Consider the following 21030-nt stretch of genomic DNA (forward strand, 5'->3'; position numbering starts at 1 on the left):
GAGTGAGCAGAGGCGGGTGGGCTTGAGAACGGCGCGGCCGGCGATTTCGACAAAGGAGCATCTGGAAGGACATGTGACGACTCCTCCGGGCTGGACTCCGCTTCGTCCACGGTGAAAGCCGGTCCAGCGATCCACAGCGCAAAGTTGTAGTATTTCCTCAGCAACCAGCACGGATCAGCTTCGGATCATGACGAAGCAGATATCGTCCTCTTTTGGAAGGCCAAACAAAGTAGTTTTGCTTTCACTACGAAGCACACAGCACCTTCACGACATGGCAGCGGCAACAACAATACTACAGCGAGAATAAAAGTTATGCCTTCTTTCTTTGCGTGAACATTTGGGCGGCGTTATGCAAATCTTCCCACATAGTGACGTAGATATGTGGGGGCGTGTTAGAACGAGCCGTTTTAGGTAGGCGTGGCTGAATCTTAACTTTTATAAAGAATATCTCTTTGGATTTCAGACTTTATTCTTTGCAACTTTACAGATCTTCTTTATGCACCAAGAGCTTGTAATACTCCAGAGAGAAAGGAAAAATTTAAATCGCATCATATGACCCCTTTAAGAAATCTAAGCATGGAAAGAAAAAGAGGAAGAACTGGTTGTCATGGGCTAGATTCAAATTAATCTATAAGAACTAATCGCTAGGTCTACGGAGTTTTTTTTTTTTTTTACCAACAATTCTTGTTGAGAATAGGCTAGTCATCCAACAATTGACAGTCTAGATTTTAAGTTTATGAAACAAACTTAATGATTTGTATTGGGACAGTTTGCATGGTTGCATCAGATTTTTTTTAAATGTGTCCTTTTAAAGCACCGCTGCTACACATTCAGACAGATGCCTTTGATCAATATTGTCACATCACACATTTATTTTTTATGTTTTCTGCCACAAGCATGATTTTTTATTTTTTTTTAAATGTCAAGTTAAAAATAGTCAAACTTTTAAAACCACATCTGCATTCGGTTCTTTTGGATTTTGTCTAGAAATTTGGGTTTTTATGGTTTCATGTGGATATATTTTGACACTGCCTGTTCAACAATTAAATTTTACAATGAGGTTTAAATATTTAATTATTTATTATATTAGAAATAATAAATATTTATTCATTTAATTGCACTCAGAATGAATAAATATGCATTTATACTTATCATTATGCATTTATTAATAAACTTTTATTTTTGCTTTATTTACTTGTTTGTTTGTGCCCAGAATGAATAATCATTTATTTATTCTTTAAATATTTACGTATATATTAATTTGCATCTGAAATTAATACATATTTATTTGTGCTTAATTTATTTATATTAAATGAGTAAATACATATTTGTTTGTGCTTTTATTATATTTATTTACATTCAGAATTAATACTTAATTTTTAGGGATGTAACGATTCACTCAACTTCGATTTTCTAAGTTCAACTCAAAATGCGATTTTCTCACAATTTTGTTTTTTTACAAAATGAGATTTGAGAAATTATAAATGAAAATATGTCCTTTTATTATTGTTTGGACAAAATTCAGACATTTCTTTGTGAAATTAAATTATTACATTTTAAAACAAACCCCAAATCAAATAAATAAACAACACAAATACAAGAAATCTCTTCATATAAACAAACTAAGGCTTTGCCTGTGCTCTTTCCATTCAATTAGAGACAACCACTGGATTTTAATCATGATCCAAACAAAGATGCTGCATACATGCTGGATGAGCAGTTTTAATCTAAATTAGATTGTATAATTTGAAGCATAAACAGAATGGTCTGACATTAACTTTTTGAAATTATGCTACATAAAACATCTGAACGAGACAAGAACAGCGGATGAGTTGAATGAGACGCAGATTTGCTCTCTGCCAGCAGGAGGCGCTTCTGGAACAGCAGATACAGTGTTTCCTTGGTTACCGCTGTAAACAAAGCAGCGCAGCGCTGAAACACTGCTTTAACATGAATTATACAGAGACGAGATGAAAAGAAAATACCGTCTAAACTTTTCTAAGGAGTCAGTTAAGGATGTCCAACCAATCAGTTGAAGTTTAGTGGTGGAGCGCAAACCCCCATAGCACAGGATGGCCTGGTAACTCTCTGAGATTTATTTTATTCAGTTTTTGTATGAATACAGAGTCAGATGATTTGAGCAACAAACTCAGGATATAAATTTCCTGTGGGCTTTATGCTGCACTGTTGGTGGTGCTGTGAGTTGTGGCTTATTTATGTTGTTCCCAGTATACCAGCCAGACACTGTTTGTTTTGTTAATGTATAGAGCCCTTTTCTATTTCGTTTCTTCAGTGTCTTTGTTCCGACCTTTAAATCTGAGAAAGTGTTTTTGAAACTTTGAACCACTGGTCACTTTAATGTTTTCTCTCACTGTGAGCTGCTTATAAAGGCTCTGTAAATCTTTGAAAATGTTCCTCACACATCTCATTTGAGAGAGCTGCAGAATGCTTCCATTAAAAGACTGAAGGCTGTGTGATTTGTGGACTTTAAGATTTCCTCTTTTGTTTTCTCTCAGGAGTCCAGGTCTGCGGTGAGAGAGCGTAAAATAGAGAGGCCTCTTTATAGGTGAAGGGATTGCCCAGGGCCACAGCACCCAGAATCTGAAGGAAAGGTAAATCACCTTCCTTTGATTACTCCTCTGCTGCTCCTTTCCTATACAACAAAAGCATATAATAGTAACCTGGAGCTGTTCAATTCCAAAACAGAAAAAAATGTCCCTTAATAGCTATGTTGTTATGTAACCACTATTGATTTGGATGTACTATAAAAAAAGTCTTTCATTTTTCAGACAAACTGTTTTAAATGTTGGTTGAACTATTGGATGTGGAAAAAGTTGATTTTACATAAAATAAATAAATAAATACAAGTTTTTAGGCCATTTACCATGAGCAACTTATTAAACAACAAGAAATTTTTATATTATCTTTGATAATAACCTTTTTAGTTTGCTCAACAAACTGATACACAAGTTAGACAAACTAAGAAGTTCTGCATCACTATTATGTAATGTTAATGCTCAGCAATGTTAAAGCAAGCTTTCTAAACTTAACTTAAATACAAAAAGAAAAACTCTTTATTTTTGTGATAGAACTTGCATTATGTTTGAAGGAAGCACAGACCAATTTTAATTAAGTTAATACAATAATTTTTCCATAAGTTAAATTTATTTAAAATGTCCTGCCTCAAGTTTTTGAGAGTTCTCTAATTCTGGTGGTTTGTTTGTTTTGTATTTATTTATTTATTTATGAAATGAATTACGGTGCATCATATATCTGTAATCTGTACTTTTTTTTAAATTATTAAATTAAAATTTATTTTAAGCCATTTATTTGTCAACAGCCAATTTTTTTAATGAATTAATATTAATAATTACATTACATGAAAACAATTATTGGTATAATTTTAAAGTCGGCATGAAATAAATTAATATTTTGGAAATACATGTTATCGATCTTATTGCAAACCATTTATCCATTCATATGTTGTTTTTAATTTTAATTATAATTTTTAATCATATTGTTTTTATTTTTCTTTATTTCTCATATATCTCAAAAACCCAATCAACATCCGATGAATGAGTCCATGCCACACACCTTTTCTTTTTCGTAAATCCGTTACACTCACAATACAGAAGAAAGATTTGTCACTACTTCCGTTTCATCACAATTTTAATGTTGCATCCCTAGTAACAAAAATATTGGTTCATTCACTCCAGATTGCTGTGTGAAATTCAGCCTCAATCTGCGGCTCATGCTGATATTAGGCCTAATTGGTTTTAAGATGGCCTTTTTGCTGTCAGTTGAAGCTGGGTTGGTAACCAAATGAAAAAAATTTTTTCTAAATGACTTCTTGCATACTTACATGACACATTGACATGGGTTGGGTGAATAGGCCTGTTAGGTTTATGATTGCAGTGTTTCCTTGCATTCATTGTACAGTCTGCTTGAGAGGAAGTATAAAAAAAAAAAAAGTGCAGCATGTTGCATTCGCGATTTGCGTATAAATTGTAGCCGAGAGCAGAATGTGGCCATACAGCAGCTGCTCCAGAAAGGGAAAATGGTAGGAAGGGTCGGTCCTGAATTGGGTTTCCCTTTTCCGTGGTGTGCTGTACGGGTGCGGGGGGGCTGATAAGATCAGGGCCTGTGGCAGAGGGCAGGGAACAGTGAGCAGGACATGACCACAGATACCCGTCTGCCTAACATACACTCACACACTTTCCCTGTTTTCTGTCATGCTGCCTCCCTGCTGCCCTATTGTTGAGGTGAGCACACCAGCACAGCGCTGGTTTCCTCCCTGCTGTCCCCCTCCGATTAGCACGCTGGAGCTCCGTTTCAAAACCTAGTGAGCGGCCTTCTAGGGAAGCATCCGAACCATCGTGGAAACCTCATAAGAACTGATTTGGAACACTCTCAGTAGGCAGCAACTCCACATTCCTCCTGTATAGGTAGCTTATTACTCCTTTCCTTTTGGAACAGGGTTCGCATCGTGTGCAATGATTGTTACTTTAAAATGCTGTCTATGTAGCGAGCTCTGGAGCTTTGTCAGAAGAGTGAATGAATGTTCCTGATCGGCCTATAATGTCATGGTGTTTTTATTGCCATCTGAATGCATGCTGTGAGCAATCCCTCTCTTAAGCACAAGCTGCTTGATTGGCTGAGAGGCTCACCAAAAGGAGAGCAGAGCTTGCAGATGCAGAGTATTTGATGTGTCAAGACATTTTGATTGGCTAATACCAGTGTGAGAAGAGCTTCTGCTGCATTCTGATTGGTCAGGGGGAGGTTAATGAGATATGAAAGCAGATGTTTTAGTCAGTTTAAATGTTAAGATCATATTTAACCCCAAATTTGGTAATAAAATAAATTGTATTACTACTTGTTTTCTGCAGGAATAATTTTTTTTTTTTTTTTTTTTTTGTTTGTTTTTTTTTTTTGGACCAAGAGTTGGTGATTGAGTTGTGACATTATTTTCATAAATCAAGCACAATTTTGTCCTAAATTGTCATTATTGTAATAATTAATAAATGACTGCATTTAGTTACTATAATATAAAGTAAAATAGCTGCACTATTCTTAAAATCAGAATAATTTTAAAAGCAGTAAAATTAATTATTTGGATGTAAAAAAAAAAAAAGTTAAATTTAAAAACAATTTAAAAAATTTAACTTTTTGCATTACGGTAATGAGTCCTCAATACAAAATACAATTTTGGCTTGAGAATTGGTGGGGGGGTGGGGGGGGTAAATGTTCAAAATTGTTCTGAAAAAAATGTTATGCTCAAACAGACTTTATGAAAAATGTTTTAACTTTTATTTTAGGTTGACAAGCTTGACAAAACTCATTAGATTCGCCCTTACAAAAATCAAGATAATCGTGAATTAGTTGTGTAAATATTGTAAATGGTGATTAAATACTTTTATAAAACAGGGAGGGAAAAGCCATTATTTATGGCTTAGACTTTGTTCAGCTGGTGGTTTGTAGAGATAATGACGGATTGTGCCAGTTTGTCTAATGATTATGAGAGCTGGAAAGGGCCTTTTGAATGATTGAGCCCAGTGTTTTTCTCCGATCCCCTACTCTTTCCTCTGCAGAGAGCTTTGGTTGCACACACATACACAAAGCTCTCTGTACATTCCTGTCAATCTTCAGGACAACTGCACTTGCACAGTCATGAAATATTTAACCATTAATCTCTCTCATCAATGTTTGCATCCAAGGTCCAAAATGAACACCCAGCCAGACCAAATGAGAATAAAAAGCAAATAGTCTTGGATTATAACTTTTATTATTGTTGAATTTGAATTGTAAGAATGATAGTTTGACTCTTCTGATGTAAGTGATGGGAGCAGTTCAGTTTCAAAGTTTGCTGAAAACATAACTCGGATGTCTTCAAACTATAATCTAGATAAATATTCTAGGATGCCTGTCTCATGTTAATTATTTTATAATTTTTTTAAAATAATTTTTTGGAATTATTCTCACATTAAGCCATTTAATTTATTGTATTATTTTATTTTATTTTTATTTATTATTTATATTTTATTTCACCATGACTATAGCCTTTGCTGATATGTATTCATTATGAAAAAATACCTAAATAACCCCACAATCCCAAAAAATATGTTTTTAAATAAATAATAAATGCTTAAAAGGACCTAATAAAAATCTAATATGAAACCCATAAGATTATAGGAAATATTTATGACTGGTAAATTTAGTCAATTCACCCACCGTTGGTAGGTAAAAATTAATTTTGAACCCCATGTGTAAATAAATCTCTCTTTCTGTATAGAAATGCATCTTTTTTTTAATCATGCGTTTGATTGTCAGCCTGGCTCACTGGTTTGCCAGCTGTTGTCTGGCTCTCATATGTGTCTGAGAATGCTCTCAGCGTGGCTCTCAGCTGTAGCGCTCAGGATCGTGACTCAGAGGAAGTTCTTCTCAGAGTGTTTGTGTTTACTTGTGCACATGATTATGTGTCATCTCAGGTCAGGTAGTTGTCAATACAATCCAATGGTATAACAGCTGTTGTTGGGCCTCACACAATCCTTACTGTACCACACACACACACACTTAGCATGTGATCTCCGCGTGTGTGTGCAGGAGAGCAGCAGTTATCCAGGCAGAACTAAAGATCAGGATGGAGAAGGAAGATCTGAAGATTGTCAACAGAGGTTTGGAGGATGAGATGGTATATGTTTCTCCTTCCTATTTTTGCTGCTTTTTTTTTTTTTCCTCTTATAAAGTACATGAGCTCATTTTCTTTCTGTCCAGGAGCTGAGCGGGTATCGGCTGTGCCGATGGAAGCTGGTTCTGGTGGGTTTGGGTGGTCTCTGTACGGGCGGTTTTCTCTTCCTGCTGCTCTATTGGATGCCTGAATGGTGTGTGAAGGCCACCTGCACACGGTCCGCTGTCAGAGATGCAGAAGTCGCCCTCTTACAAAGCACTGTATGTATGAAACCTCAATTAAACTTTTTGGGCTCTCTTACACCTCACATTAGCATGTCTTTTGTATCTTTATAGTATCTGGGTATGCTTAGATATTCAGGAATAATCGATAATTAATTTTCACATTTTGGCGGTTAACTGATAAATGGCGATTTTAAAATTCCATACTATTTTGTATAATACACAAAATATTTTTTGTATTTTTTTGTATGTAAACAATACATACATACATAAATAAATTAGCAGTAAAGATTTATGCATAATAAAACTACAGACAGTACATTTCAAAAAGTAAAAATTAATTTCATGTTAATATCAGAATTAAATGTGCCTATACGGGAAGTTTGACACCTTTTGCTTCATCAGTGCACATCTTTCTGCCTGATTTCATATAGGAGAGTTTAAGAACACTTAGGCCCAATCCCAATTCTATTTTATACCCCTTCCCCTTGTCCCTTGAAACAGAGTGTCAAGGGGTAGGGGTAGGGGTGAAAATATTCCCCTAAGAATTGGGACACCACTACTATGCCGCCACACGTCATCATGCGTCGTCTAGCTCCTACAATACACACACCTATACTGGTGTGCTGGTGTGCATTAGAGCCTTTAATTACCGTTCTATATTAATGCGCTGCTTACTGACACACACACACACACATCAGATATCGCACAGCTCACACATCCAGGAGCAAAGAAACTTGTCAACGCTGCCCCACGACTTTTATTAATAACAGTTTAAATACTGAATCGCTACGTTATATTTTCTTATATATAACTTGTATATTATCTTATATTTTTCTTATATTAGTTTATTTAGCTGTTTTTGAAGTAAACTCACTCTAAAAAGAGAAACGTACAGACGCACACACACGCAACTTTCATAGCTCTCTCTCTCTCTCTCTCTCTCAATTTCAATTTCAATTTAAGAGTGCTTTATTGGCATGACAAAAATTATACATTTGTATTGCCAAAGCAATTGCAGCTGGACTGCTTACAAATAGTGCACATATGAACTCACAATTGAATGTAACATAAAACAAATGATTACTTTTCGCTAAAATCTTTATTAATGCCAAAAATACTTACATTTATGTGTCTTTTTGTTCGCTCGTGCAGCCATGTTGCCGCTGAAGCCAGTTTACGCTGAGATAATTCATTCCCCTTCGTTTGAAGTGTGTTCCCGAAAAATCCTGTCTGGCCCTTCCCCTTACCCCTACCCCTTCACGTGAACGCACGAAACGGAGGGGTAGGGGAAAGGGGAAGGGCTAAGGGGTAGAATTGGGATTGGGCCTTAGTCTTTAAGATAACTATGAATTGCGTATTACTTCAGACGTCATGTTGTTCAGTGGTAGATAACTCTCAACTCTGAGGCAGATAATTTGTGAGTGGCTGGCAGTTGAATAAGTCACTTGTTAAAGTGAAACAGTCACCTTTTTTAAAACTAAATATCACCTTGGAATTCTTTAATGTAGGGGTGTAATGGTACACAAACATGATGGGTTGTGTACCGTCCGTTACAATGCTAATTTTGCCTGCAAGTGTTTTTTCTTTTAATTAAAATCACAAGTTGTTTTAGTTATTGCCTATTTGAAATGGAAAATGTCTTTTTTATATATGTGAGTGTGTTTGCGTATAATTTGTTTGTGTGTTTGTCCATAGGATGAGTTCAAGCGCTGGTTTCAAGCGAAGGTTCGGATAATGCTAGCCCCTGGGAAGGACCCTTACGGCAACCTGGCCTCTCAGACCGCCTCCCCTCGGGCCAATGACCACGCCCACAACCCGTCTGACTCCGCCCCTGGGAAGATCACCCAGAATCCAGAGGACCAGCATGTGCCGGTATCATACACATAAAATCCATCCCATCCTTCCCATATAGTTCTGCATTTCCACAAATTTCATAATTTGCTGACTATATAGTTAGGCTTCATTGGTGAGTGGGTAAATATATTTTTCTTTCTTTTTTTGTGTTACAGAAACGTTATTTTACCCTCCACAGCACTAAATACTTTTGGAACGACACCATCCAGAACTTCGAAGTATTGAAGTAAGGAAACATATCTGTTTATAGTCCATGAATCTGATGGTTTGTGTAAATTCTGCTCTGTGAATCCTGTGGTGGGAGGAGCAGACGACGTGATGGTGATAATTAGGGGGAGGCAGCCGATCCGTCACAATCTTTTAAACTTTTGTCTTTGCTGTTCTTCAGAGGCCTGGAAGATCTGAGCATGACCTGCTCATCCGTTCACTCAAAGCACAGCGCCGGGCTCAACAAAAACCAGCAGGAGTACAGGTGAAATCTTTGCTTGAATTTGTCATTTTCGAATTTAAGAATAAAGTTGACTTTTTTTGGGTCAAAGTGTATTTGTTGAATATGATTTTATTTATTTATTTATGTTCCCTTTTTCTCTGTTTTAGGAGATGTTTTTTTGGACTGAATGAAATAGACGTGAAAGTGCCTTCTCTTTTCAAGCTGCTAATTAAGGAGGTACGAGTGAAATTTGAAGCTGACCCCGGCCTGAGAACAGCATGTCACAGCACTGCTGACTCTGCTGTAGTGAATGTGTCTTCTCAGGAACTTGAAATTAAGGAACTGAAACTTGTCTCAATCTTTCTTTCTCAGGTCCTCAATCCTTTCTACATCTTCCAGCTCTTCAGTGTTATCCTGTGGTGTACTGATGAATACTATTACTACGCAATGGCCATAGTCATCATGTCAGTCATATCAATAGCTACCTCTCTCTACACTATTAAAAAGGTAAGCAGTAAAACAGCATTCGCAAAACATTTCATTTCCATACTGATGTATTTTGAGTGGAATGAAATAGTGAGTATTGTTGGGCAAAACTTGATTTTTGAATTTTGGGATGACTAGTTTGTAAGAAGTTGATGTTAATATTATTAAAATAAATACCTTTAAAATGTTGGCCTTTATTAACCAATATATAACCAATATTAAAATTCTGTTCTATTTTGTATACAATGCAAGATAATTATTAAAAATTGTTTAGCTGTGCATTCATTGAATGAGCACTGTGCGATGTCCGAACTGATTGCACTATATTCTATGTATAATCGTTTTCTTAAATTCATTTTAAACTTCTTAAATCAATTGTTTTAATCATTTTCAATGTTTTTAAATTCCTTGTTTTATTGTTGTGATTATTTTTTTTTCTTTTCTTTTATGTAAAGCACTTTGAATTACCATTGTGTATGAAATGTGCTATACAAATAAACTTGCCTTGCCTTGCCTTGCCTTGCCTATTACTATACCATAAATTTTGTATTCTATACTATTTTAAATGTTGTTTTATTAAATATTTTTTAAATATGATTTTATTAAAGACAAACGTTCCCCATTAAGTAAATAAACTATTTTAAATATTATTTAAATATTATTTTATTAATAAAAAAATCCTCTATATATAAGTGAGTACATTTCAAATTTTGGCCTTTATTAACCAATATTAAAATTCTGTTCTGTTTTGTATTCAATGCAAGATGATTATTACTATACCGTAAATTTTGTATTCTATACTATTTTAAATGCTGTTTTATTAAATATTTTTTTAATATTATTTTATTAAAGACAAACATTCCCCATTAAGTAAATAAACTATTTTAAATATTATTGAAATATTATTTTATTAATAACAAAAAATCCTCTATATACAAGTAAATAAATTTCAAGTTTTGGCCTTTATTATTCTTTACTATTTTGTATAATATACCACATATTTATTATATACTTTACATACTATACATTTTGTGCTCTATTTTAGTATACTATATACTGTTTAAATTTAATTTGATGAAATATTTAAATATTACTTTATTAATGAGACAGGGAAGATACAAAATGAATGAATAAACTATAATAAATATATCACAATAAATAAAAAAATTTAATATCACAATTAATAATAATAATAATAAACTATTTTATTAAAGTCTAAAGTCTCCCTATAAATAAATAATCAGTCATTTTCAAAGCAAAAGATTTTTCATTTTAATGGAATTTTCTTGTTTTAGAATAACAAACACTGATGAATCATGCATAATAAAAAGACATTTACTATAACATTGTAACACTTTTTTGATTCCATGTTGCTTCTACTAATTATAGACCAGTATAGAGTTGTATTTTGTAGTTATCAAGCATAGGTGTTAGTCATGGGGCATATCCAAGGTTAGAGTTGATGCTAATTTTCCGATTGCGTAAGTGAGGTCTGTTATCAGTTAAAGTGTGTATTTTTATATGCCTATTACATTATCTGTTCTGCTTGGTCAGGAGAATGTTTGTTTGTGCTTCAGATTAACCTTTTTTTCTTTTTCTTTTTTTTTTTACAGCAATATGTAATGCTACACGACATGGTGGCAGCACACAGTACTGTTCGAGTTACGGTCTGCAGGGGCGAAAACGGTACGGCTCAGATGTACTGAAAAAGCATTTTCCCCACTCTATTTGTAATGACAGGCACAGCTGCGGGCCTGGATTACCTGCATCAGGGAGCCTGGCGCAGTGGCCAAAGTCACGATGAGTCAGCACTCTGCCTCATGTGCAAGGAAGCGTGGGTAATAAGTGATTCGCTGAGACAGACTGGTTTTATATCACCTCTCACTCTTCTCCACCCTCTCTTTCTTCTTACAGAAACAGAGGAAGCCCTGTCCACAGACTTGGTCCCCGGCGATGTCATAGTCATCCCCAGCAATGGGACCATCATGCCCTGTGATGCAGTGCTCATCTGTGGAACCTGCATTGTTAATGAGAGCATGCTCACAGGTGATTGGTTGCTTCCAAATGCAATGTCATGAAAGTTGATTAGAGCGGGGCGATTTGGGGAAAAACATATATTCCTTTGAACTCATGATTGCTCAAAAACAGTCCAAATATATGAAACCTCCATATTTCTTTCTTTCTAAACAACATAAATATTACTTGCATAAACTTTCACTTTCAGATGAAAAAAGTGATTCATTTTTCATGCTGCAGTGGTTTGTCAATAGGCGTACAGATTCATCAACAAAATTCACTCTCGAAAGTGTGTGAGATATGGAGAAAAATAAAAGTATTCTATAAATATATTTTACAAAAGTGAGCATATTGTTTATTACTAATAAAGATATGTATGTCTCATTTTTGTGAAAATGTTTTTGTTCTCTTCTCTCATTTCCTGCATTCAGGTGAGAGTGTTCCAGTCACAAAGACTGACCTTCCGAACCCTCAGCAGGACAAGAAGGGTGGGCATGGAGACGCGATCTACAGCACAGAGGAACACAAGAGACATACGCTGTTCTGTGGCACAAACGTCATACAGACTCGCTACTACACAGGAGAAATGGTCAAAGCCGTGGTAGTCCAAACAGGTTAGAAGCCAGAACTACTTCAGCTACTTTTTAATCAACATTTCTCCTACTTTGTGACTTTTTTGGTCACTAAAGTTGTATTGCAATGTATTGTGGGATTTATCTGATGCTGCCTTAGAGTTTGGTAATAATGCTGCCTTGCTGATGCTTTAAGATACTTCCTTCATAGGCAGCTGACTAGGCTTTGTAACAGAGCTTGAATGTATGTGCTTACAGTGCCATTATGTTTCACTACTTTTCCAGGTTTCAGCACCGCTAAAGGGCAGCTCATCCGCTCTATCCTGTACCCCAAACCCACAGACTTTAAGCTGTACCGGGACGCCTACCTCTTCCTGCTGTGCCTGGTGGCCGTTGCCAGCGTCGTCTTTGTCTATTCTTTGGTCATGAAAATCATAAATCAGGGTTTTATCCATCTTTACTGTTTTAAAAGGAACAGCAGCATTTTTGTGACGTCGCTCCCACTTAGATGTAGGTTAAATAACAATGTGTATATTGGATGTAGCTTTGAGCAGATTTTTAAATGTAAATTCTAGGAAAATATGACCTGTTCAATGAATCAATCTAGTAATTACAGTGTGGAAAATGTGCACCTCAGTGGTATGATGTGTATCCTGCAGGAACCAGTAAAGGAAATCATAGTCAAGTCTCTGGACATCATTACTATCACGGTGCCCCCTGCACTGCCGGCAGCAATGACAGCGGGCATAGTATATGCTCAGCGGCGTCTCAGGAAAGTCGGGATATTCTCCATCAGCCCACAAAGAATCAACATCTGTGGACAGCTGAACCTGGTGTGCTTTGACAAGGTAAATACGGGAAACTGAAGTCATTTTCTTTAGGTGAAACCTGAATTAAGCCAAAATTAAACAAGAGTCAAATATTATGGATGATTAAATTTTTTTTTTTTTTTATATATATAAATCTAGTGTGAATTCAGGCAAATTGTGACATTTTAGCACCTCATTGTCTAACATTATGATGTAGTATTATATTAGTTTTTAGGTAATACATAGTTTAAATCTTTTATATACTATTTATATTATTTAATATTTATTTTTTCATTTAATATTTATTTATTTTATTATTATATTATAACATCACTATTATTGGTAATAATATTAATAAAATTGATTATTTAATAAACTTTTTATTACTACTACTACTACTACTAATAATAATAATTATAATAATTATATTAATATTAATTGTACTAATACTGTAATATTAATAATATAATAAAATAGATTTTATAATTATTATACAAACAATTAAGGCTTGCTTTTAGTCGTTTTTGAAAAATGTTTTATTATTCTGCATCATTTCAGACAGGCACTCTCACAGAAGATGGCTTGGACATGTGGGGAATTCAACGAGTAGAAGATGGCAGGTATGATCATATTTATAAAATAGAAAAACAAGAACATTCTCAGTTGTTTTTGAATTAGCACTGCATTGCATTTCTTGCGTTTCTGACCAAAGAATCTCTCTTCTCTAGATTCCACCATTCAGAAGAAAAAGCCGACGATAAGAGCTTGTTTACTACCAAGTTTGTGTCCTGCATGGCCACCTGTCACTCTCTCACCAAGATTGAGGGTCAGCTCTCTGGAGATCCACTAGACCTCAAGATGTTTGAGGCCACAGGCTGGGTCAGTGTTTGCTGTGACTGGAGAACAGTTTTAAATAATCTCATTCAAGTTTTGGAACAAGTTGTACTTGTTTTGATTTATTTTGGTGTTGCTGTCTGTCTGTGCTCTTCAGATATTGGTGGAAGCTACAGAAGAGGAGACGGCTCACCATGACCGCATTGAACTCACTTATGTAAAACCACCCAATCAGCTTCTGCCGCCATCTGTAATATCACCTGAACAGGACATGGTGAGCATTTCTCTGCTTATTATAATCTAAATTATTTGTATTTAAAACATTGTTCTAATATCTTGTGGTTTCTTCCCAGGAACTGTCTGAACTCTATGAGCTCTCGGTATGTACAGTGGCTGTATTTGATGTATTTCGTTATGGACATATATGGGTGTTTACATACTGTCTATTGTTTTTCGGGCTACAGGCATCATATATGATCGGTATTGTGCGGCAGTTCTCCTTCTCCTCCGCTCTGCAGAGAATGAGCGTGGTTGTCCGTCAGATTGGAGAGAGACGTATGGACGCATATCTGAAAGGGGCACCAGAGGTTGTGGCAAGCCTGTGTAAGAAAGAAACAGGTCAGTGAAAGATCCGTCTGTTATAAATATCAAATCGTTTTTGAGTTTTAAATCATTGTTGGATTGATATTGCTATTTTTTTTTCACAATGCACCACAGTACCAGAGGATTTCGCAGAGGTTCTGGAGGACTACACCAAACAGGGCTTCCGGGTCATTGCGCTGGCACACAGAAGGCTGGAATCCAAACTTACATTTCACAAAGTGCAGAACATTAACCGGTAAAGTTTAAACTCAGCTAAACTTTTTACTGGCACTTTTACAAAATAATTTACAATGCTATGCTGTAACTTTTATCATGTTGTGCTCTGGTTTAATGTCACACTATATTTGGTTTCTCTTGCTCTACAGGGATCAAATTGAGAAAAATATGGATTTTCTGGGTTTGATTATCATGCAGAACAAGCTGAAAACGGAAACTCCAGGTGTGCTGGAAGATCTACGACATGCCAACATACGAACCGTTATGGTCACAGGTACAGAAAACATGACTGTGTCATTTCAGAAAACCTGTGAGTTTAATATAGTTCCTGAGGTTTCTTTTTAAACGGTCAATTTTACATTTTAGAACATGGCTATTCATATACTTTGAGTTTACACTACAGTTCAAAATATTTTTTTTTTGTTGCAAGTCTTTCTTGCTCATCAAGACTTTATTTGATCAAAAGTACAGTCAAAACAGCAATATTATGAAATAATATTAAAGTTTAAAGAACTTTTCAATTTTAATATATTTTAAATTGTAGTTTATTTCTGTGATGGCAAAGCTAAATTTTCAGGAGTCATTCATTACTCCATTATTCTTGTCACATGATCCTTCAGAAATCATTCTAATATGCTGATTTGGCTGTGTGATTTTATTTATGTATTTGATGAATGTCTTTACTGTCACTTTTAATCAATTTAATGTCTCCTTGCTGAATAGAAGTATACATTTCTTTAAAAAATTCTTACTGACCCCAGACTTTTGAGCAGTAGTATATTACATCTGCTGCCTATAGTTCTGTAGGTTTTCTTTCCTGTCCAACAATCCTGGTTCAGTTATTCACTGCTTACCTTATTTGGATTTCTTTACCTGGTTAGCTTATCAGGAGTTGAATATGCCCATGTTGTTTAAAGATGGAAGGTTTAGGGTGACCAGCCGCAGGCAGACGGGAGTCTGGGAGCTTTGAAGCTTAATTCATTAGGTATTCCAGGAATCTCATCTAATAAGGTTCTCAACTCTCCAGTTTACCAGCCAAGTGCTCCAAAGTTGAGACGAGGCTGAATGCAGCATTGTAAACTTAAGCAGATTGAGTTTGTACATGACCCACTCTTACAATCTTGAGGAATGCTGGGTCATTGCCACATACCAGCCATCATCTCTGTCCCCTGAAAAAAAAAAAAAGTCTTTATTCCAGTATATTAGATGGTCCAAAAGTCTCTGAATGATATTTAAAAATTACTATCAAAGAATGTGTATTTTGTAAGGGTTGTTGTTTTTGTTTTCGTCATCTTTTCCTCTCTCTCTGTCTCTTGTGTAGGTGACAACATGCTGACGGCCATCTCTGTGGCACGAGACTGCGGCATCTGGGAGCTTTGAAGCTTAATTCATTAGGTATCTAATAAGGTTCTCAACTCTCCAGTTTACCAGCCAAGTGCTCCAAAGTTGAGACGAGGCTGAATGCAGCATTGTAAACTTAAGCAGATTGAGTTTGTACATGACCCACTCTTACAATCTTGAGGAATGCTGGGTCATTGCCACATACCAGCCATCATCTCTGTCCCCTGAAAAAAAAAAAAAGTCTTTATTCCAGTATATTAGATGGTCCAAAAGTCTCTGAATGATATTTAAAAATTACTATCAAAGAATGTGTATTTTGTAAGGGTTGTTGTTTTTGTTTTCGTCATCTTTTCCTCTCTCTCTGTCTCTTGTGTAGGTGACAACATGCTGACGGCCATCTCTGTGGCACGAGACTGCGGCATGATTCAGCCGCAAGACCGAGTCATTATTGCCGATGCTCTGCCCCCTAAAGACGGCCAGACTGCCAAGATCAACTGGCACTACGCCGATAAACCCAGTAAACACTTGAACAAGCCCACCAAACTAGAGGTCAGTGTGCCATCTACTGGCCAGACCCTGTCACTGTGGTTTTGTGGAAATTAATGTTCTAGGTTAATATGGTATGAGACCAATCACCAGTACTGTATTTGTGGCATGTTGACATGCTTTCAATCAAATACCTTTAGCAAAATTACTGTTACAGTAGGACACTTACAATGGAATTACACAAGGCCATACAATATGCATTAATCTATGGTATTCAGCACCATAAATGTTATTGATAAAGGAAAAAGCATTATCTTTAGCATCTCTGTACTTGTGTTCTCTGATGGCAGGAGATGGATATTATTATGGAAGATGGACATTCTGTGGATGAGATGAGAATTCAGGAGCAGTATCACTTTGCCATGAGCGGCAAATCTTTTTCTGTAATTATTGAGCATTTCCAGGACTTGCTACAGAAGGTCGGCAATTTTTTTAATACTGTATTTGTACATACATGGGTTGTGTTATGTTTGGTGTTTATGGTGTTTTTATGGTTGGTGGTGTAGCTGGTGCTTCATGGAACAGTATTTGCAAGGATGGCGCCTGACCAGAAGACTCAGCTTGTTGAGACATTAGAAAGTGTAGAGTGAGTATCGAATACACTCCATGAGAGCTGTTTAGATTAGTAATTAGTTGTGCATACGTTTTGCAAAGTACCACTCACATTTTCATAAGAAAAAGTAAAAACCTTTCAAACTTTTTTTTCCTCTCTTCTGCAGCTATTTTGTAGGAATGTGTGGAGATGGAGCAAATGACTGTGGGGTGAGGGTCTTTATAATCTGTTTTAAAGTGTTTTCAAGGGTTATGTGTGTCTTTTATGCTTATCAGATGTTCTGAAAGTGTCTTTTGTAGCTGATGATGTCTGTCTATTTCGTCCTCAGGCACTGAAGAGAGCTCATGCTGGGATCTCCCTGTCAGAGCTAGAGGCTTCAGTGGCTTCTCCCTTCACCTCCACAACTCCCAGCATCACCTGCGTGCCCAACCTGATCAGGTGTCCTAACTGCACCACAGCACAGCTTTGTTTTAAAGGATATCTTGTTGATATCAAGAGAAATCAAATTGTCTTGTGAATTTTTTCACATCCCATGTTTACAATGCCTTTGGCAAAGGCTGCATGGTAAATAAATTCACAATAAATACTGGCCAACGTGAACTTTTCTATTAATATTATTTTTATTTTTTAAATTAAAGCTTGATGTTTAATGTTTGAAAATGAAGAAATTAAAACAGCCATAAATATTAGTGTTGTAATTTTAGTTTACTGCACAATTATTTTTCTCAAATACTTGATTTATTTTATTTTAGAGTGGAATATAACAGTAGTGATATTTCTTATGTTGTTTAATATATTTAATATTTTTATTTTGTAATAAAACTAATAATTCTGTTGTTATTGTTGTTATATAGTCATATTGATGTATATTTAATTAAACAACTATTAAATAATAAATATTTAACCCCCCCCATCCCTTAATGTTTAGCCCATCCCTTGAAAGTAATAAGGTTGAAGCAGGATTAGGATAGCAAACACAGCCCGTTTAATTCTAAGGGCCAGAAAAAGAAAAAAAAAAAAGAGTAGAAAATCATCATACTAACAAATTATGATTGTTTTGGGGCTGATAAACTTAATAATGTGAGTAATCAGAGTTTTTGTCTTAAGGAACCACATTGAGAAACAGGACATTTTGTTGACTGCTTAGTTTCTTAGTTTCTGTGGAAACTGGTTAGGATGCTGTGTTAGTGTAAATGATGCTGATGTGCCTCAAATCGAATGTTTTGAAAATAAATAATTTGGAGTTCATGAGGGTGCTTGTTTTGGCCTTCAACATTGTAGACAGTGTTTCCCAAAGACAAATGTTCTTTGCACAAAATGTCCTGTTTGCTGAGAGTCTCACACGTGTTGTTTCTCCACAGGGAGGGCAGAGCAGCTCTCATCACCTCCTTCTGTGTGTTTAAGTTCATGGCTCTGTACAGTATTATTCAATGCCTCAGTGTTGCCCTTCTCTACTCCGTAAGTTCCCCTTTCATTTACCGAACTACTTACTATAGTTCCCTATCAAGTTGGTCTCTCTACATTGCGTAGCTCACGCTATAGGGATATCCCCCTCCTTCCTCAAATACTGAAGCCTGATTGCATCGCGCCGGTAAATCTTATTGGCCAATGACGTGTGAGCACTCGAGCTAGGGGCGGAGCCACCCACTGTATAGGTCGGCGCCCAGCGTCATTAACTCAGAATCTTTCTTCTTCACAAAGCAAGCATCGAAGCCTTCTAGACGACTTCTTGACATTGACTACGCCTTAAAGGTGACATCGGATGCTCATTTTCACACAAGTTGTCACGTTTCTTTAGGGTATTTCTGAAATGTCTATAACATTTTTTGGTTAAAATTCCTCAGCGAGTTTTGACTGTTCGAACAGGTATATAAGACTCTGAGGGAAAGATTCAGCCAACTATAATATAGTGGGTGGCTCCACCCCTAGCTTGAGCGTCATTGGCCGGTAAGATTTACCAGTGCGATTCAATCAGGCTTCAGTACTTAAGGAAGGAGTGGGATAACCCCATAGCATGAGCTTCACAATGTCTCGTTCCCTGCTTTCAGGGAATCGAGGTTAGGTATGTAACCGGAGACATTATTATACATCTTTCTGTGCTTGTGAGTAACAGAAGATCATTAGTTCATGCTGAGATTGCTTATACAAACCTGATCCATTAATAATGCATTTCAGATTGGCAGTAACCTGGGTGACTTTCAGTTTCTCTTCATTGACTTGGCCATCATTCTTCTAATTGTCTTCACCAGTGAGTATGATCATCTTGTTGAGCTCAGATCGATCTCAGTGGTGCCTGTTGTATTTTATGGCTGCAAAACTTTTCTTTAGAATAATGTGCACTAGATCATGCACAATAAGATTTGTGATTTCATGTTGTTAATAAACATTAAGATTTAACATAAAGAGTTTTAGCTCATGAAAACTGAGGTACATTATTGATTTATAAGTAAATTATTGATTATTTTGTATAATTTCTCTGATTTGCTTTCCCATTCACTCCTAGTGAGTTTGAACTCCGCATGGAAGGAGCTTGTCGCCCAAAGACCTCCCTCTGGTCTCGTCTCAGGTCCTCTCCTCTTCTCAGTTCTGACCCAGATTTTCATTTGCCTGGGTTTCCAGATCATGGCCTTCCTCTTGATCCAAAATTTAGACTGGTACTCCAAGCCAGAGTGAGTTACAGTGCACTGCTCTCTCCAGGTCATTAGTGGTACTGCAACACTTTAACAGTGTTCATATTGTTTTCAAACTTAACCTTATTTAAAAATTAATCATATAATCTTACTTCAGCTCTGGTCATTTTTTTTTCTTGTTCTATAATTCACAGTTTCTACAACTGCTCTGTTCCCCATCACATGGATGACTTCACTAACTCCACTGAAGAACAGACTGAAGAAAGAATCATGAATGATGTGAATACCACACTCTTCTTCGTCTCCTCTTTTCAGTACCTCATTGTTGCCATTGTTTTCTCCAAAGGAAAACCTTTCCGCCAGCCCAGCTACAAGAATTGTAAGGATGAACCTTTTTTAACTTGATGCATTCGCAGTGCATTGACAAACAACTCACAAAGCAGCAATATTTTAAAATCCCTCACACTTTTCTATATTCTTTTTCTCTCAATTTAAGCATATGAAATTTGAAAGAAATTTAAGAGTACATTTTGAACATTTCCCATGAAATGTTATATAGATATAATGTTTGCTATCTCTCTCTACTGATAATTTTATTTTAATATTTAGATCCTGATATTTTTGTGCAGTTAATTTAGAGATATATTTGCTTATTGAACCTAAATTGTTAGATCTTTGTCTGACATTGTCTTGAAAATAGGGGAAATGCAAATTTAGTTTTCAGTTACTCTTCATTGATTGTGTTTCTGGTTGTCTGTTTTATTTATTTATTTATTTTCTCTTTCAGGGCCATTTGTCCTCTCTGCTTTAATTCTCATCGTTTTCCTGTTTTTCATAATGTTTTTCCCAATTGCTGAAATCGATCAATTTTTAGAGGTACGTTTGTTTCGTAATGATTGATTATTTTAATATAGGCATGGGCCGGTATGAGATTTTGACGGTATGATAACCTTAAGCAAAAAATATCACGGTTTCACGGTATTGTCGTTACAGCTCTAAAATGTGTTATTTTTAAATGACTGGGTAAAAAAAATAAAACTTTTTTCCACTGAACACAATATATTTTGTTTTTGAGGAAAATACAGAATATTATGAACAATAGAATTTGTTTATTTTTTCTTTGATTTGTTTCCTAAAAAGAAGAAAAATAAAGACTGACATCTTTATTTAACCTAAATCTGTAATTTCATTTATTTAATTTTAGATAATTCATACATATATCATTAATTTA

At 35.8% G+C, this 21030-nt stretch overlaps 1 protein-coding gene across 5 annotated transcripts in view; it reads left to right on the forward strand.

Moving 5' to 3' along the window:
- Positions 1–21030, forward strand: part of LOC107718210 (probable cation-transporting ATPase 13A3) — a 40365-nt gene that overhangs the window by 10670 nt on the left and 8665 nt on the right. For all 5 annotated transcript variants that reach the window (XM_016525192.1, XM_016525191.1, XM_016525194.1 and 2 more), the window contains exons 2-31: positions 2517–2612; positions 6601–6688; positions 6772–6945; positions 8605–8781; positions 8919–8989; positions 9152–9235; positions 9361–9430; positions 9566–9700; positions 11293–11365; positions 11594–11725; positions 12127–12309; positions 12553–12711; positions 12928–13115; positions 13635–13696; positions 13805–13955; positions 14068–14184; positions 14264–14290; positions 14375–14528; positions 14628–14748; positions 14879–15003; positions 16447–16619; positions 16907–17035; positions 17123–17202; positions 17336–17378; positions 17498–17607; positions 18531–18627; positions 19345–19417; positions 19673–19838; positions 19994–20178; positions 20587–20675. In XM_016525192.1, the coding sequence (XP_016380678.1) occupies positions 6638–6688; positions 6772–6945; positions 8605–8781; positions 8919–8989; positions 9152–9235; positions 9361–9430; positions 9566–9700; positions 11293–11365; positions 11594–11725; positions 12127–12309; positions 12553–12711; positions 12928–13115; positions 13635–13696; positions 13805–13955; positions 14068–14184; positions 14264–14290; positions 14375–14528; positions 14628–14748; positions 14879–15003; positions 16447–16619; positions 16907–17035; positions 17123–17202; positions 17336–17378; positions 17498–17607; positions 18531–18627; positions 19345–19417; positions 19673–19838; positions 19994–20178; positions 20587–20675 (3399 nt within the window). In that variant the 5' untranslated portion in view covers positions 2517–2612; positions 6601–6637. The remainder of the gene's footprint in view (positions 1–2516; positions 2613–6600; positions 6689–6771; positions 6946–8604; positions 8782–8918; positions 8990–9151; positions 9236–9360; positions 9431–9565; positions 9701–11292; positions 11366–11593; positions 11726–12126; positions 12310–12552; positions 12712–12927; positions 13116–13634; positions 13697–13804; positions 13956–14067; positions 14185–14263; positions 14291–14374; positions 14529–14627; positions 14749–14878; positions 15004–16446; positions 16620–16906; positions 17036–17122; positions 17203–17335; positions 17379–17497; positions 17608–18530; positions 18628–19344; positions 19418–19672; positions 19839–19993; positions 20179–20586; positions 20676–21030) is intronic.

Source organism: Sinocyclocheilus rhinocerous, unplaced genomic scaffold, assembly GCF_001515625.1.
Source record: "Sinocyclocheilus rhinocerous isolate Xijiao unplaced genomic scaffold, SAMN03320098_v1.1 scaffold1111, whole genome shotgun sequence".
Classification (NCBI taxonomy): domain Eukaryota; kingdom Metazoa; phylum Chordata; class Actinopteri; order Cypriniformes; family Cyprinidae; genus Sinocyclocheilus; species Sinocyclocheilus rhinocerous.